The sequence below is a fragment of the Vipera berus genome (genome assembly GCF_964194415.1).
Source record: "Vipera berus genome assembly, chromosome: 7".
In the NCBI taxonomy this organism is placed as follows: Eukaryota; Metazoa; Chordata; class Lepidosauria; order Squamata; family Viperidae; genus Vipera; species Vipera berus.
Window position 1 is genome coordinate 14,154,257 of NC_138209.1, and position 18,833 is coordinate 14,173,089.

The 18,833-nt window shown below is 40.2% G+C and overlaps 1 protein-coding gene across 2 annotated transcripts in view; it reads right to left on the bottom strand.

Annotated features, from left to right (window-relative positions):
* Positions 1–18,833, bottom strand: part of FAM13A (family with sequence similarity 13 member A) — a gene marked incomplete at its 5' end in the record, with an annotated part of 152,956 nt that overhangs the window by 119,560 nt on the left and 14,563 nt on the right. For both annotated transcript variants that reach the window (XM_081332705.1, XM_081332704.1), the window contains 3 exons: positions 918–998; positions 6,804–6,954; positions 17,908–18,088. In XM_081332705.1, the coding sequence (XP_081188831.1) occupies positions 918–998; positions 6,804–6,954; positions 17,908–18,088 (413 nt within the window). The remainder of the gene's footprint in view (positions 1–917; positions 999–6,803; positions 6,955–17,907; positions 18,089–18,833) is intronic.

Consider the following 18,833-nt stretch of genomic DNA (forward strand, 5'->3'; position numbering starts at 1 on the left):
ATGAAAGTACCTATTTCCCCTCTTAACTTTACAATCCAAAAAACTAGGGCCTCTTCTGAGATGTTTGTGAGGTCCCCATTCCTTCCGCAGGAATCCTATCTGCAGCTCTTTGATCTGACTCCCAAGGCCATTCTCACATAGTACCTTTTCTTTCAGGTATTTGAAGAGCGCTATTATATCCTCTTGCAATGTATGGCAGTGAAAGTTGGACCATAAAAAAGGCTGAGTGCCAAAGAATTTAGGCCTTTGAACTGTGGTGCTGGAGAAGACTCCTGCGAGTCCCTTGGACTGCAAGGCGATCAAACCGGTCAGTCCTAGAGGAGATCAACCCTGACTTCTCTTTAGAAGGCCAGATCCTGAAGCTAAAACTCAAATACTTTGGCCACCTAATGAGAAGGAAGGACTCACTGGAGAAGAGCCTAATGCTGGGAAAGATTGGGGGCAATAGAAGAAGGGGACGACAGAGAATGAGGTGGCTGGATGGAGTCACTGAAGCAGTAGGCGTGAGCTTAAATGGACTCCAGAAGATGGTAGAGGACAGGAAGGCCTGGAGGAACGTTGTCCATAGGGTCGCAATGGGTCGGACACGACTTCGCAGCTAACAACAACATTATATCCTCTCCCAAGACTCCCTTTAAAAGGCTAAAGTTGCTCAGCTCCTTCCATTTTTCTTCCCAAGAGTTAGCTTCTAGTCTCCTGTTTATTCTCATTACTCTTCTCTGACTCTGTTCCAGTATGCCCAAATGCTTCTAAACATATTTACGATTGTTTTTATATTTCTATTTTATTACACTGTAAGCCAGCCAGAGTCACTTTGGACCGTGAGATGGGTGGCATTTAAATTTAATAAATAATGCAGATAAAAGGAAAATGAAAAGCAGGCACTGAAAAAAATTAATATATTTATTTTTCTGTACCTTTGTTCTTGGTTTTGGCTTGGGCTTTTCTGTCTCAAGGCTCTTCAGCAAGATTGGCGGGGATGTCTTGCAACTAGCCTCCTATCAAGAAACATCAAAAGGAATTAATAAAAATATGTCTGGAGATGCATCCTGAAACAAGAACAGACTGCCGCTTCACTTGACAGGCATTTGAGTTTCAAATAGAGATATGCATTGAAATGTTCTCTCCCACTTGTGTGAAATGATTTTTTTTAAATCACAACTATATTGACTAAAAAGAAACACCTCAAAACAAAACTCCTGCATCCCGCATTCCTGATGTATTTCAGCAGCAAAGCAGCAATTGGAAATCCAAGCTTAGCAGTAGGCTAGTATTTATATTAACTGAATTCAAGCAGATAGGACTGCTGTATTGCCAACATATCAAGCAGATCCTAATGTTGTGATTTGTTTTTAAGATTTGGTAGGGTATACTTGGGTTTGTGAGAAAGAGGCTGGGATTACATTTGTAAAACATTATGTTGTGATATTCTGATGGGTCAAGAAAGAAAAACTACAGCACCATTATGAGAGAAATAATTTATAATGCTGAGTACCAGAAGGGCTTAAAAACCAAAACAAAGAAACTGTGTGGAACCATTGCTGCTTCTTTAGAACATAAAAGCTCAGATCATTATCCATCTGTGTGATATCACAACTTAGCTGCAGTTTGACAGTGCTCTCCTCAAAGTTATTGATAAGGCAAAAAATATTTATATGCGTTGTTAAGATATTCAGATAGTGTAACATATAGCAATAGCACATAGACTTATATGCTGCGCTATATGCTTTATAGCACTTTCTGGGTGGTTTACAATGTCAGCATATTGCCCCCAACAATCTAGGTCCTCATTGTACCAAAGTCGGAAGGATAGAAGGCTGATTCAATCTTGAGCCCCAACAGGATCGAACTCCATGCTGTGGGCAGTTTGCTTGCAATACTGCAGTCTAACAACTGTACCACCAGGACTCCGCTGATGCAGTGGTTAGAACATATAGCCTTACCCATAAAACTTTAAAGCTACCTACAGTATAAAGATAACAATCATGCAGGAAATGGTTTTCCTGTAATAACTCTAGGAAAGTAAAAATTGAATTCTGAATTCTGAAGCGGGAGGGAAAAAAATCAGTGGTTTTAACCTTCAGTTTTGAAGAACACCCGGAAATATTATCAATAAGTCAAGAAAACAAAGGAAAATTAACCCATAGTTCTCACCCAAGGCACAAATGGCCATGCTCATATGGTCGTATTTTGGACCTATTATGTGAAGACTCAACTCCCTTGAGAAATCAGTAATGTTGAGAAAAGTAGAAGGCAAGGGAGGAAGACCAATAGCAAGTTGGATGGATTATGGCAGCAATGTCTCTACCATTAGAAAACATGAAGGGCCAGGTTGGGGAAAAGATCATCTTGGAGAAGGATTTACTTTATGAAGTCACCAGGACCTTTTCGTCTGTTCGTTTGTTTGTTTGCATTCAGGCTGCTTATGATTTTTTTTTATGGTTTTCACTTATTTTTAATTGTAAGACACCCACAATCATTGGGAGTTGGGCAGCCTATACATTGCATAAACAAACAAATCTGATGGCACATAATTCGGGAAGTTATTTAGAGCGGCAATATCGTTAGAAAGACATGTCAAAATGATGAAAGTGAAATAAAATACAACAACGTCACTCTCCTTGGCAGCTGTACAGGATGCTAAAGGAAAGACCACGAAGCTCATAAACTTTCACCTAGAAGGGAGTGTATTTTAATCTCACTAGGGAAAAATATCCCAATGAATTTTTTTTCTTGTTCTTCTATTTTTTTTTAAGAAAAAATATCCATCTGCTCAACAAAATACTAAAAATGATCTGCAAGAATTAAATGTTCTCTTGAAAAGAAATAATCAAAATTTTGCTCATAATGCTAAACATGCCCAGCTCTACTATGTAGCTGTCAGGTTCAGTCTGTTCCACTAATGGCAGAGGAGAACCAATGTATGGCAATAGTGCAGTAGCAATGATAGTCAACTCATATCAAAGCCAGGTTTGTTTATAACCCTAAACCATGTTAAAACCTGGTTTACGTTTGATCTTAACACTGCCCTGAAACTCAATTATTGTGGCTTATGAACCAGGCTGTTTCAGTAATTTGAGCTGAAAAATTTAATTTAGCCTTATGGGTGAATGCACTCAAGTGATTAGATGGTATTTCTGGCATCAACTCAAAATATGACCTGGAAGTTTTCTTAGTTAAATTAACATCTGGTATATATTACATTTGACAGGGAAGGAATTATTACCAGACAATGACCAATTGCCTTATGGTAAACGCTTTTACCAGCAACAGGAAGGGGGGGGGACATATTACAGAGGAAAAAAAATTGGCACAATGCTGTGGAAAATGTAACATGCACTAAGCCAGGTTTGTTTGCTCTTTTCTCTAATCCAACCAATTCAAACAAAATGTGAGCAACTGTTTCTTATTACCCAATCTGTTTGTATGCCTCTGTTATAGTTAAATCATCACCATAACCCTTACCACAAAGTACTTTGCCAAACTTCTCTGGAGACTTAACTAAAGTCTTTCTCACACTTCTTAATTAAAATACAAGCTCATTACAGGTTAACACACACAAAAAGAGCATTAGAACAGGGGTTCCCAACCCCCCAGTCCGTGGACCAGTACCGGGCCACAGCATGCCAACAACTGGTCCGCACAAACAAGCAAAGCCCCATCCGCGGGATGTAGGCAGCACACAAAACCATGCAACCTCCGGTCCGTGGAAAAACTTCTCTCCACGGAACCAGTCCCTGGTGCCCAAAAGGTTGGGGGCCTCTGCATTAGAAGATACTATTTCAAATTACGGTATTAACGTGCTTCTATTTCAAGACTGTGATTGCCTGACAAGACTTTCTCAACTATGCATAAATAAGACTCTGTGCTGTCCATTTGAAAAGGTGTTTCAGCGTAAGTTCTCCTTTTATAGTTTCCTAGTCTAATATTTACTTATTAGTTAATATGTTACATTGGACATACATCCATGAGCAGAGAATCTGAAATAACACACACCTTGTCTCCCAAACTGATTGCATTTCTGTATGTCAAACCTTTGTATCAATGTGTATATTCCACATATATTCTACAGTTGGATTGCAATAAATAAAGTATAATACTTCAAAAAAAAACTGGAATATCTGTGCAGTGTTTTATTTCATGGCTTTCCTGTCACCTGCCAAAGTTGTGCTAATTTAAGCGGTGGCTCAGTGGGTTAGGACGCTGAGCTTGTCGATCAGAAGGTCGGCAGTTTGGCGGGTCGAATCCCGAGTGCCGCGTAACAGAGCGAGTGCCTGTTACTGGTCCCAGCTTCTGCCAACCTAGCAGTTCGAAAGCACGTAAAAATGCAAGTAGAAAAATAGGGACCACTACGGTGGGAAGGTAACAGCGTTCCGTGCGCCTTTGGCGTCTAGTCATGCCGGCCACATGACCACGGAGACGTCCTCGGACAAGCGCTGGCTCTTCGGCTTTGAAATGGAGATGAGCACCGGCCCCTAGAGTCGGAAACGACTAGCACGCATGTGCGGGGGAACCTTTACCTTTACCTTTAAGAATGTACAACTTTAACACGGTTCTTTTTGTAGTCTTTCCTGAGTTTTGTGGCTATAGTGTCACCAATCAAAGATTAGACAATCCTACCAAGAAAATAAGCAAATAAAAGATTCATTCTCCCTGATCATTCTCCCCCCAAATATTTTCCTCTCCCTCCCACCAGCCTTTTGTTTCTCCATCAATTTATAATCAGCAACAAGAACAATAAAAGCTTAAAGAGAGGGAAACTTTCAAGTGATGCCTTTCTCCCATGAATTTATGTGCATTTGTCTCTTGGTTTACAAAATAGTCTCCCAGATACTTTGCTGTATGACTGATAGCAAAAAGCAAATTATTTTACATCATTATCACAAATGCTAAAAAGCCAAAAACAATTCTAGTTACAAGGCTGCTGGCTTTTGTTTGGACATAACACCAGTCAAGGACATATCTTATTTTCCAAGGCTGCTTCCTATTCAACCTAAACAATGGCCAGAAACTCAGATTAATTAGCACTCATAAAGATAAAAGACACTGCTTTGTACACAACTAAACAGCACAAATGTTAACCGGTAAATAATGATCACAACAACTTTACTTGGAACAGTTTACACATCTTGCAATGATATGTTTAACTTCATCAAACAATAACTGCTTATCCCAAGTCCTTAGGAAGGACTCCATAGGAGGATAAAAATACCAAATCCAGTCTAAATATCTGGCTGGCTGTGCGACAAACCATAATAAATTGCATCAATGTTTACACATATTTTATTTTTTGATAATCTGGCGTCACTAGTCTGTTTTAAACCTGCAGTTAGGGTGTAGACCTAATAATGAATGGGATGGAAGTGGAGAAGAGAAAGGAGAAAAGCAAAATGATTTTGGAGTATAAGAGCAAACCCAGGGATGAATTGCATAGATTTGTTTGGGGAAAATATAATTGTTGGCTGTTGATGGATGACTGTGAGTCATCTGTTCCTATCAGTCTTTTAAGTAGACTGGAGAATTTAATATTATTGGGAAATCTGCCCAAATGGAAGGGTTTCAGGAAATCAGGCTCTGCTGTAAATGATTGGGATAGCAAAGGCCTAAGTAATTATAGTCTTTGGTGTTCTCTGAGCTTGCTTGTTTTCTTGTAGACGTTTCATTACCCAAACTAGGTAGCATCATCAGGGCTAAGGCTAGTTTGAGAAATGAAATGTCTGCAAGAAAACAAGCAACTTCAGAGAGCACCAAGGACCCCTCAAGTCAACCCTGAGCTATAAATATTCTCCTTTATCAGTTATAGTCTTCTGGTATTGGATTCCATTCTTAAAAGGTCTGGGGCTGGAGTGCCAAAGGGATCATTAGGTGCAGAATTTAATGATGAGCTAAAGAAAATGGGCTGAAGAACTCAGAGAGAGCAGAGGGGAAATTAACAAGAACCCCACTGGCAGAGAAAAAAACAATCTGGCTGCAGCTCTGGCGTTTTCCTCTTGGCTTCCAGGCTCTCGTTAGAATCAAAACCAAACAACCGGCATTCAACTACTTGATTTCATCTGTAATATGGCCTTCTATTACTTCTTTGAGGATACTCTCATTAAGCTTTTATCCTTTTTCTTTTGCTGCTTTGAAACCAAACAACCGGCATTCAACTACTTGATTTCATCTGTAATATGGCCTTCTATTACTTCTTTGAGGATACTCTCATTAAGCTTTTATCCTTTTTCTTTCAGCTGCTTTGAAACTCAGTGAATTTGGTACTCAACACATTTTAACACAAAAACTTTGTCCTAGCACTCATTGTTTGTTTGGCACTCAACGCACAAGCTAGAACTTGTCGGTGTCGGCTGCCTTGTGACTCACTACATTATTCCTTATGGGGGAAAAAAATATGTTTGGTACTCATTGTTTTTGGTACTCATTGCGCTTCCCGAAATCAATTAACAACGAGTACTGAGGTACCACTGTATTTCCTCTCAGAATTTTAGCCCAGATCAATGAAACAAGTCCTTTGCACTGTTTTTCTCCCATTCGTTTGGTTTTTGCTTCCCGGAGTTGCATTCTGTATTCTGATTTACCAAACAAGCTCCTGGATGCAGGTATTACATACTCGTACATGGGTGAGCACACACAATAAAAACAACAACAGAGGAGTAACATACAGTTTTGATCAATGAAAAAGTATAAAAAATTAAAAGTCCCCAAGCCTGAGTCTCTTCATCCTGACCATGTTACTCTGACACTTACTATACTGACCTTGTTTATAGAAAGTCATGGTTTATAGAAAGAATGGTTCAAACACTCACTTTCACCAATATAATTTTTGGTGACTCCTTGCATCCTCCTTCCTTCTTCTTATGCTCCCATTCAAACAAGGAACTGCAGTTTTCTAGCATGTGCACCATGATTTTGTTACAGATTTCCTGCTGCTTCATTCCTTCAAAGCCAGGTGGGACACTGCAAGACAAGTGAAGCAGTCAATACATAAAGCAGGTTGAAAGCATCAAGCACTGTGTGTTTTCTTTTCTAATGGCCTGAAATGATGCACATCTATGCCAAAGTGTGTGTGTGTGGGGGGGGAGTTCATAATAAGACGGATGGGTCCGAACCTGATTTGTTCTTGGACTGATTTAAGCGGTTTACAGAGTCAGCATATTGCCCCCAACAATCTGGGTCCTCATTTTACCGACCTCGGAAGGACGGAAGGCTGATTCAATCTTGAGACCCAACAGGATCGAACTCCAGGCTATGGGCAGAATTCCCCCGCAATGCTGCATAGTAACCACTGCGCCACCAGGGCAGTATAACTATGTAACTATATAACTAGGATGCCTGCTAGGATGGTTCCCTAAAAAGGTATGGAAGATGAGTTCTAGAGGACTTTGCAGCAGAATCAAATGCATGCAGGTGGAGGTGCGTTTTGATAGCTGGAGAACATGTGTACTATTTGGAGAAGGTTGAAGGTATAGTGGCAAAATAACAATACAAAGTAGGATGGCCTTGCTAAATCAAAACAGCAGATCATGACAACAATTTTCAGCCACTGTTGCCAGGGTAGAAAAAAGATATGTGGGAGTCACTTCGTGAAGGCTACTTCAAGTGAAGACAAGAGTATCTCTTGATTGCTCATGATGATAGGGATCAGAGACCAAAAGCTAGTAGAATCTATTGTTGCAACAAAATTTCTCCTCCTCTGTCACTGAACAGCATGCCACCTGGCCACATTGCAAGCTGATTCTAAAACATCTGTCACTTGCAAAAGTAATTACTAAAAATGCCCTTTTAGAGTCAGGCAAACCAGTTCCAAGGTTCTTTGGGTACCAGCCCACCTGTTCAAATATATTTTAGCATGAAATAGAGTCTTTTGAATAATCCTTTTTGGGAAACTTAAGAGGCTTCAAGCTCTTTCCCATATATATATATTCTCTTCAGCTTATTATGAACAAAACTAGCTTGAAATCTTTCTCAGTTGGACTTGACCTACACCTTGATAAAAACCTTGCTCATAATATCAATCTCCTTAATTAGTTCTGGGTCAGTTTCATAATTTACACTGAATTTCAGTAGTAGAACTGAGTAGCAATTCAAGTGGCAAATATTACCTGCCTTATAAAAGTTATTTAATGTTAGAAGAGGGGAAAGAATTGAAACAGGGAAGGATGGTTATGTATGCATAGTTGCTCATAAGGAAGACATGATTTGTCCACTCCAAAAAGAGCTCAGAAACAGATGATAGTCTCCCTTCATTGATTTACTGCCAGCAAACCTAAGACAACCCTTCCATTAAAATAAAATAATAAAATAGTATGGAGAAGAAAACATACTTTTTCACTTTTGCATACCTGCAGTAGTCCTACACAATTTATTTTCGAAACTAACAATCTACACTTATTTTGGCTGAAGGCCAACCAAGGCAACTAATACTATGTCATTTTTTTTAAAGAGGCACCGTAACAAATCAAAGCAATTCAGTGAAACAAAGAACAGCAAAATTAATAAAATAATAAAAGGCAGTTTGAGGCTGGTGTTTTGCTAACACTATCAAATACAGAAAACGATAGAGCCAAAACTAGATTCATCATCTGTTCGGCATTAGGGCTGGTAGTATCCCTGCCACCGAAAGCCCTGTTTGCTGGGGCTGCAATTAAATTGTCCCTCCTGCTGGTGGAAATTTGGCTGAAAAACCTGAGGTTGCCTGTTTGTTCTTTGTACCTTTCTCTTGGACATTTTATAGCCTATTAAGAGAATTCTTTTAAATTCCGCTTCCTGCTATTAATAAGTGCATAAAGACTGCTATTCTAAATACACAAATCTAATTTAAATCAAGTGGTTATACTATTGAGTAAATGGACTTTGGCTGTTTAAAGCTGCTTTAAACAAAAACTGTACTGCAAGCTCCCCCCCCTTTTAATCTCCCATATTATTAACCCTGTGAGTGATCCATTTTCTTTTTTGCCTGAAAACTCTTGCACAACAGGTGGTGTTCTCTTTGGTTCAAGGAAACATTTTCTTCATCACACGCAAGAATTTTGATTGGGAAAGACACCCTTCGCAACACTGCATCCAAGGGAGAAAGAAGATTTTTGATAAGAAAATGGTGTCACACTCTGCCAGCCAGGCTTTAGTTAAACCGTTTCCAATTACTCAGGAGCAACTTGCTAAAAAAAAAAAGCTAGTATGACTATTACTGATGCTATACTTTACTGGCACTGCCCTTATCTGTTTATTTTTAGCTCAATGCCTCACATAACTTTCCAAGAAATGACAGGCAGGAACTTCTGAAGGCCCTGATTCTTGGCTATATTTTGAAGTGGGAGAGGATATGTTCTTCCGTGCTATCAAATAACACTCGAAGTAAATTGCTCCGATGCTCTTTTGACAGTAGTAAGTTGATCAATTTTACACTGTGCCTTTAAATTAGACAGGAAGCCCTGATTTGGCAATTAGTATATTAGTACATCAAAGTGCAACCTGTTGACCAAGATATATAGTAATCCTCACCTTATGCCCACATATCATTAAGTGGTGCAATCATTAAATGAGATATCACATGACCGGAACATGATTTTACAACCTTTTTTTGCCACAGTCGTTAAGCAAATCATACATAGTGGTAAAGCAAAACTTCATGTGACCCACAACTTGTGACCTCCTTCCGGCTTCCCCATTGGTTTTGTTTATTGGAAGCTGGCTAGGAATCCTGTAAATGGTGATCACGTGACTTTGGGTCACAGTTGAAAATCCAGGCTGGTTGCTAAGTATTCAGATCATGATCGTGTGGCCATGGAGATGCTGCAATGTTTATAAGTGGGAGGACTTTTGAATAACTTTTTTCAGCGTCATTCTAATTTTTAACAGTCACTAAATGAATGGTCATTAAGCAAGGAGACCTATATGTTATTACAGAGAATAGACCAAAAAACTGGGAACTTTAAGAGCTATATTCAAAGGGATGAAAGATAAGATTGGTAAAACAAATAAACTCTCCCATTTTTTCTTTGCAATTCCATTAAATCAAAATCTCAAGGTTTGCCGTGTCTAAGGCATGACAGAGCCTTTGTGGAAATCTGGATGCATTTAAATCAGTGCTCATTTTTCTTCCTGCCCCACAAATCTGGGATAATACTAAACTGACTATGTCATGTTTCCCCAAAATTCCCCACTAATTATGCTTTTTTAGAGAACTCATTTTTCAATAAAGCAAAGCTGATGAAATCAAGGAATAGGACTCAGAAGGTTGAGAACTTGAGAAATACTGGAAAAAAGGGGGAAAAGAAACTTGAGATTATGAACATTTAGCCGTAGACACTGATGGATCACCTTCTCTCTCCATTTTATTAATATTAGGATGAGCTGGATGCTCTATCTAAGCCAGGGGTGTCAAACTCAATTTCATTGAGGGCCGCATCAGCATTGTGGTTGCCCTCAGGGGGCTGGGTGGGTGTGGCCAGGGTGGGCGTGGCCTACTGGGTGGGCGTGGCTAGAGTGCATATGGCCTACTGGGTGAGCATGGCCAGCTCTACATCATTGGCATCAAGGGTGCCTATGGGGGCCTGGGCAGGAGTGGGACAGATCTGAGGGTCTCTGGGCCAGGGCCAAGGCAGCGGGGGCCGTTCCCTCACTGTTTCCAGGGTGGCTTCGTGGGCCACATGAAACCACTTCGTGGGCCGCATCCGGCCCCCGGGCCTTGTGTTTGACATGTCTGATCTAAGCTGTAGAAAAAGTACTTCCATGGTTAGATCCAATGTATTAGTTTCCTACAGCAGAGTCAGAATATTTGACTGTGGGGCAGGTCCCTGGAGATGTCACCTTACAATCAGTCCCTACTGGAAATGATTTTTCTACAGTCCTGCTGAAAGAGGCTTTTGTCAAGGAGGACGTGGAAGATCTTGTGGAAATCCTACAGATATCTGCCATAAGTACATTAATATCGAGGGTAGCTAATGTGGCTTCTAATGAAATGGACCATAATTCCTTGTGGTGCAAACTTCTTCTGAATCTCCTAGTCTAGTTTGATGTCTGTCTTGTCCACTTGGAGGCCATGGTCAGTGAAGCTTTGTAGTCTAGGTACAGCTGTTGAAAGAAAGTCATTTGAAGCTTCCGACTCCTACTCTGCTTAGGTAGATTTTGTTTGCTTGCCAGTTGTTCACTATGTGCCAATTCTCCTTTCATCGGAATTGGGGCAGAAAGAAGAGAGGATTGCTTTCAAGTTCTAGTAACAAATCTAATCCACTTCTCATGAAGCTTGGGTCCAAGCAGAGAGTGCTAACTGGATAATGCATAACTCTTTTTTGTCCAAGAGCATCTATTTCTGCACGGCTTAGGGCACAGTCTCCAGATCCTCTTAAATTTAAGACTGCCAGAAACTGCAAATAGCTCTCCTGCAGAAACGAAGAATAGACATTTGCATCACTCCAGCTGTTTCAAAGTAGACTGGGAAGCTGTAATGACACGTCTGTTCCCCACCCTTGGATTTAGATATGAAAATAGGAAAAAAAAATGTAGAGGCCTTGACTGGCTCTTCTATCAATAAATACTGGAGAATGTACTTGTAACCATCCTGTTCTGATCCTTTTCCATCACCACCGTGGGTGACCTCTGGTGCTGAATAATAAAGAGGAGACAGGACACCTAGAAAGGCTATCTTTCGGGCTTAATCTCTATTCTGGAAGTGGAGAAAATAATTAAGCACTCTCCTAAACCTCTCAATTCTCTCTGGACACCACAGTCGACAGGTGATGGGAGAGTTAGCTTTATCTCAAAGAGCTCTGTTTCATTTTACACCAAAATGACCGTCTTCCAGGCAAGTTGCCAGAGTTAACTGACTGGATTAGAGTAGTGTATTCATTAGGTCAGTTCAGTGTGTCAAGAAATAGGTCTTGCACTAGTTTTAGGAGCTTGGGAATTAGAAGAAAGAAGGAAAGACATGTAGTAGATCTCTGTACCAGATGGCAGTAGAGACATTTATACTAAATCTAATCAAATTTGGTGCAAACATGTAAAAGACACCTGCTAATTGCTGAGTCACCCAATCTGACAAAATCAAATTACAGCACATTGGCAATTCAGTAGAAGACCTTGAAGAATTTGACTACATGGAAGTGAAACCTGGATGACTGTGAATCTCCAGACATTTAGCTATGAACTTTGAGATGAAGATCCTTTGAATAGTGCAGGAGTATGATTTCCAGAAAACATTGCACACTACAGCAGGGCTTTTCAACCAGTGGTACGGGTACCACCTGTGGTAAATTGGTACCTGGCAGGTGTTACGCGACCATCCTAGAAAAGTGGTAGCGGGGGAGGGGAATGAGCTGAACCGGTGGCAGCACTGCACAAGCCTGAGCGAGAGATGGCTGGAGCTGCAGGGCTGTCAGGGCTCAGCGGAAGCGCCAGGATCACCGCTTCTTCGGGGCTGTCAGGGCTCACTGGAGCTCAGCGCTGATCCTGCCGCTTCTGAGCCCAGAAGAAGCGCCGATCAGCTGGAACATTGCAGCATCTCCAGGGTCTTTTGATTTACATTGAGATGCTTGGCAACTAATTCATATTTATGACGGTCACAGTGTCCCAGGGTCATGTGAAGTGACGAAAACCTGTTGCAACCACCCAACAGAAGGGCCAGGGAATAAAAACCAAACACCCCCCACCCCACCCCCGCTGCAATCCTCAGCAGAAATGCTCACAACAATGAAAACCTCGGACAGGAGGAAGAGCGCTGCCAGGCAGGCAGGCAGGTGTCTTGCTCGGCTGTGGCTTAGGGGGCACTTTTTTCAGTGCCATTGTAAATTCGAACAGTCATTAAGCGAACTGTTGTAAGTTGAGGACTACCTGTACTTCATCACTTTTTTCCTCTTTTTTTGGTCATCAAGTTTTTGACACCTTGCTAGGCGACTGGTGGTACTTGGATGTTGCCATATCCTAAAAGTGGTACAATGGGTGAAAAGGTTGAGAAGCCCTGGACTACAGGAACCATTTGCACTTCTGTTTAAGATGCAGACAACACAGAGTCAACCCCAACAGCCTGTGTCCCTGTCCTCAACAGTGAAGGGACACAGGGCAGAAAACATCCTGCAGCCAAGGAGGCTTTACATCCATTTGCACTACTCAGGGGACTCTGAGGATACAGGTAAACCTCCAACAACTCTCTAAAGGAAGGCAAATGACCAGCTGTCTGCAAGGAATATAAATCCTGCCATTCCCCACCATCCAGTCAGAGCTGAAGAAGCTTCTTGGATGAGAAGCGAAACGCCTTCAAAGAAAAACAAGGAAGTCCAGTTGCCTCCTGAAAAAGCCCCTTTGGGACAACCATGAACTGGATGACTGAGAATCTCCATAGACATGGAAATGAAACATTATAATCTCTGGTGAATCATGTCCAATCACACACCAGAGTGGCAGCATTTTGTAATTAAATATTGTCCAGAACTATCTCTAAAAAAATGGGAGTATGACTAAAATCATTAAGCAGGATTAAGGGATATGGCGCAGCTCAAACGTGGGTGCAATTAAGCTCTTGAATTTACCTCAGGGCTCTTTTTTTGCAATTACATGCCTGGCAATTTTGCAACAGATAAGAATAAGGAATGAAAAAAAAAGCGAGGCAAAGTGCAACAGACATAGAGGGAGGGCAACATAATTTTGCTAAGACATTTGCCTAGATTGGAGCCACAAAATGAGAAGAAGGATGATTAACTGAGGAAATGTAATGCTGCCTTGTTTAAGACTTCATGCCAACATCCTGACTTTGAGAACTATATTAATGTTTTAGTATTATTCTTCTCCCTTTAACTATTTTGTCACAAACATAATATATAGAAGACAGATCAATAACTTGCAAATAGATTTATTAGTTTAAAAATTGGGGGGGGGACAGTTTCACAAGGGGTGGGAAACAATGTCGTAATAATGTATTAATCACTATTCAACAAGGGCAGGGCTGGGGAACCTTGGCCCTTTTATGACTTGTGGACTTCAACTCCCAGAAGCCAGCTTAGGAATTCTGGGAGTGGAAGTCCACAAGTCATAAAAGGGCCAAGATTCCCCACCCCTGAACCAGGGGGATAATATGTGAATATTTGTTGGGGAGTTTTTGATGCATTTTTTCTTTTTAAATGTCTTCATTGTTTGTATTCCCTTTCTTTTTTGTCCTTTTTTTTGGATTTTTGGTAGTTTTCTATTTTAACCTTGTCTTGAATAAAATAAAAATAGACACACAGAGAGACAAAAGAGAACTATATTAATTCTTATTTGTTTCTCAGGAAACCCCGTGAGTTAACACTGGCAATTCTGAGCCAAGCTACCTGTGAGGTTGTGTCACTTAACCAACAGGGTGAATCATAAGCAGATACATACCTTCCATTTTACATTTACGAAAGTCTGTGTGTGCGCGCCTTTGAGCCAGTTTTTGATCCTGCCAACTGCCTGGACTAGTCCTTGCAGTTTTCTTAACAAGGTTTTCCTGAAATGGAAATTGCTGTGCTTTCTTTCCAGAGCTGAGAGAATGACTGACTGAAGGCCACCCAGTTGGCTTCATACCTAAAGCAGGACTAGATCTCACAGTCTCCCAGTTGCTAACCTGGTGCCTTAACCACTATACCAAACTGGCTCTCTTTAAGTATATAAAAATGATTTATTATTATTTCTTGTACTGCCTGCCAACTCTAACCGGTCCTTTTAAACCAAAAAAAGCCCCTTGATTTGTCTTAGTCAGTCAAGCAGCTTCATTAGAACAAGTTCTTATTACTTGCCTTGCCCCATCCTTGTCACAGCCATTAAATTATTTGTATCTCTGGTAAAAACTGAGGAAAAAAATTACTCCTAAGTCATATCAAGCTCAACTGCTGATTAACTTCAAGGACATATCAATGTAGTCTTATTAGTTCTTATTAGTGCTTACTATTTATTTATTTATTTGATTTATATACCGCCCTTCTCCTGAAGGACTCAGGGCGGTGTACAGGGCAACAAAATATGAATACAATTACATAAGACTACATAAGTCTTATGTAATTTTATATTCTTAGCAGCAATATGGGAAGTTTTCCATTGCTGCTTCTGGGATTCTTTGATTTCCTGATCTTGCCTACAGTCCTAGCATTCATTCAAATTCTCCCATCCAAATGCTCATCAGATCCAACCCTGCTTAGCTTCTGAGCCTAAACAATGTAAGCAATGGACCAACATTAGTATGGTATCACAGAACTGTCCTTCAGTACAAAAGCCACTTATTTCTTCTCATCTATGTATGCAGTTCATGTGGCTTTCAGTTCGGCATGAAATTCAACATGCAATTCAACCCGCGATTTATCTTTTAACTGCTCCATCTCAGTAAATGTAAGTCATTACATACCCGGTAACACGTTAAATCAGCTCTGATAATTATCTCTAATTACTGACACCAAACTAAATGATTTCTAAAACTAAATATTTACATTCTACTCCATTAAAATACCACTTCTTTTCCTGAATAGCTTCATTATTTTATTTGCCCAGAGATTATTTTGCCATATAAACTCAAAGCAAACATTTGCCTCTTGCAAAGGAAGGGTTAAAGGCTCCAGTTATAATTTTGCAAGAAGTGAGCATGATTAATACATAGGTCTATATAAAAAACAAACAAATAAATAACAGAATTTTCAGTTCTAGGTTGAGTGTGAAGGTGAGAAAATACCCTGATGTTGGGAAAGATTGAAGGCAAAAGGAGAAGGGGACAGTGGAGGATGAGATGGTTAGATAAGTTCATCAATGCAATGAGCATAAATTTGGGCAAACTCCAGAAGATAGTGTAGGACAGGTGAGCTTGGTATGGTATGGTCCATGGGGTTGCAAAGATTTGGACATCTTAGCAACTAAACAACAACAGCAAATTCAACAGATGTCTACATAAATAGTTAATGGCATGAGGCTACATCAAAACGAATGACACCATGATTACCTATCATTCAGCATTGATTATTCCTAACTGAGAACGGCTCTCCCAGTTCTCCTCCAATCTTTCTGTGCAGGATCCTAAAATCCAAGTTATTCAAAACAAGTCTTCCATCACTGAGTTACTTCTTCACTGTTTGAACGAACCAAGTGCCAAAACATGAAATCTTGAAAAGTCTACCTGAAAGCATTCCATTTAGAAGAACTGGGGAGATGGGGGTGGGGGAGGCATCAAGTTAAATTCTTTCAACATTTCTCTTTGCTTTTTATTCAAGAAAGAGTAAAGACTGGGTCAGAAAATATCAAAACACAAGCAACAATTTTATTTGTATATGGCACAAATCAAATCCCTGAGAGATTTTTCATCGCTCTCCACTGCTCAACCTTCTTCAGATTTCGCAGGATCATAAACAAGGAATGTCAAGGAAAAACACCATTACAGAGTAGCAAAGAAAAGGAACAAATACTTCATAAGAACAGCATTAAAATGGCTCAGAGAAAAAGATTCTTGTTTTATTACGAAAGAGCAAAGGAATTCTAACCTCACTGAATTTTTTTGAACAAGGACAGAGAAGAACCAATGGAAATCAAGAGGTTTGGTTTAGTGGCTAATGGCTTAGAAACCAGGAGACTGGAGTTCTAGTTTACCTTAACAATGAAAGGTGGTTGGGTGACTTTGGACTCTAGCCACTCTCTCTCATCCCAACCCACCTCACAGGATTGTTGTTGTGGAGAAAATAGAACGAGAAAGGAGTATTAAATGTGTTTGCTGCCATGAGTTACTTATAAAAGTATTTATTATTTATTTATTTATTTAGTTGCATTTGTATGCCGCCCTTTCCCTGAGGAATAAAGGTGGGATAAAAATCAAATAAATAACTAGCCATTATTTTTTTCTAACAGCATCCTGATAATATAATATTGCTGTTCTTTGCATCAGAATAAAGGATTTATTGTTTCTATGTCCTACAACTGCATTCATACAAAGTCAAGATTTTGCCTGACTTATAAAATAAATGTAGTGCCGAAAGAAGAACATGTGTTAATGCATAATCACAGGAGAAGAAACCAATGTATAAATCACAGCAGTTCATTCCTAAAAACAGATTCAAACAAACACAGCGCCTAAATTACCCTAGTATGTAATGTATCCTTACAGCACAGGTTTAGCCATTTTAAGCCTGATCCAAACGATAAGGAAAGGGATATGTTGAATATGAATCTTATAAAATATAAGCCATTCGTAGTTCTTTTGGGTTCAGATACCCTTGAAATGAAATAGTATATTTTATAAAACAATATGTTTTAAAATATATTTTTTAAAATCCTATTTTCTTCTCTGAAGTGCCTGCTTTTTGAACATTCAAACATTTTTGACGTGCAACATGGCTGCTAGACAAAAAAAAGAGATCAACCAGGCTAGTATCTAAGTAGCCATCACCCCTTTCAGGTAGATCAGGCTAAGAAACCAATGCTATATAAGTGGCAGGCCTGTTTTTATTGTAACAGTTATAATAACAGACTCTCGCAAGCCTGAATGTGCTTCTCTCCTCCTCCCGTTATCTTGGCTTGAACTAGGGAAGGGCTTGTCTGAGGCTTTTTTCGTTTCTTAGAATGTGCAGTTGTCTGATCATTGCCTTAGTGGTGATTTTCAAGGCCATTCCCTATGCCAGGGGTAGGCAACCTTGGCTCTTTTATGACTCGTGGACTTCAACTCCCAGAATTCCTGAGCCAGCCATGCTGAGGGGAAAGAGAGAGGTTTCCAAGCTGAGCCACGCTGGCTCAGGAATTCTGGGAGTTGAAGTCCACGAGTCATCAAAGAGCCAAGGTTGCGTATCCCTGCCCTATGCCCTCTAGGCTAATGTATCATTGTGTACATTATCTAGCAATGCTTCTCTGGGGTCCCTACCCCAGGTCTGCCCTATAACTGGAGAGTCTCTTAGCTAGGGAGACAAAAAAAATCAGAACCTGGAAAGAGCTTACCAAAAACAGTTTGGTCCAAAAACAGTAGCAAGATTGGAAACAGTCATCTTGTTCTCAGTGTGATGATCAGCAACCCGTTTCAGGAAGTGGCAAAGATACCTAAGGAGACAATAGTGAGTCTCGGGCATCTGCCTTAGAAGGTCTCTTAAATCGCTAGTCTCCAGGCCGCACTTCTGGCTGGCTGTAAAGAGAGAAAAAAAACATGATACACCTATTCCGTGGTACATATCAAACAAAAGTAGCAGAAACGAACTGTAGTTTTTTTTAAGAGAATGGATAGTAATGTGAAGGTTATCATCAAAGCAAGTTCCTTAACTAAAGTATGAATTTATCTTTCTGTTTTGCTCCAACTGCAATTGTCAACTTTGAAAAAGAGTGTGGCTGCAGCCATTTTCCCTACTCATTTTTGGTTGACACATAGCATGGAGGGAGGGGGGTTTACCTGACGCTTCATTAGACTAAACAGATTTTCTCCCATGGGAACCAAGGTCATGGGCTGCTCCCGGGTTCGTGAAAAGCCCGCCAAAAAGATGTATTGGGTAATGTTGTAGCTTGCATAGCTTTAGGGGTGGGATTTCTTAACTTTGTATTGGGGATTGTTACGTGTCTATTCAGACTTGGTTTCACTTTTGACGTGCTAATATTTTGTATCATTAAACATGTTCTTTGAGGGACTTGCAAGTCTTGGAGTTCTGCTTTATTTGTCTCTGTCTGTCGGAACCATGACAGCAATTTGATATGACACTTGTTCCTGCTTAGCATTTTGTCCCTAAACCAAGGCCTGCAAATGTTCTTCAAACCATGACTGTGCAGTATGGGCTAACTGTAACTGGCCAGGTCAAACGTCCTGCTAAATGAGAGCTATAAAAACACATATCCAAAACAGAGGAAGGAGGAAAATTTCAAGTTTATAGAAAGTTCCTCAG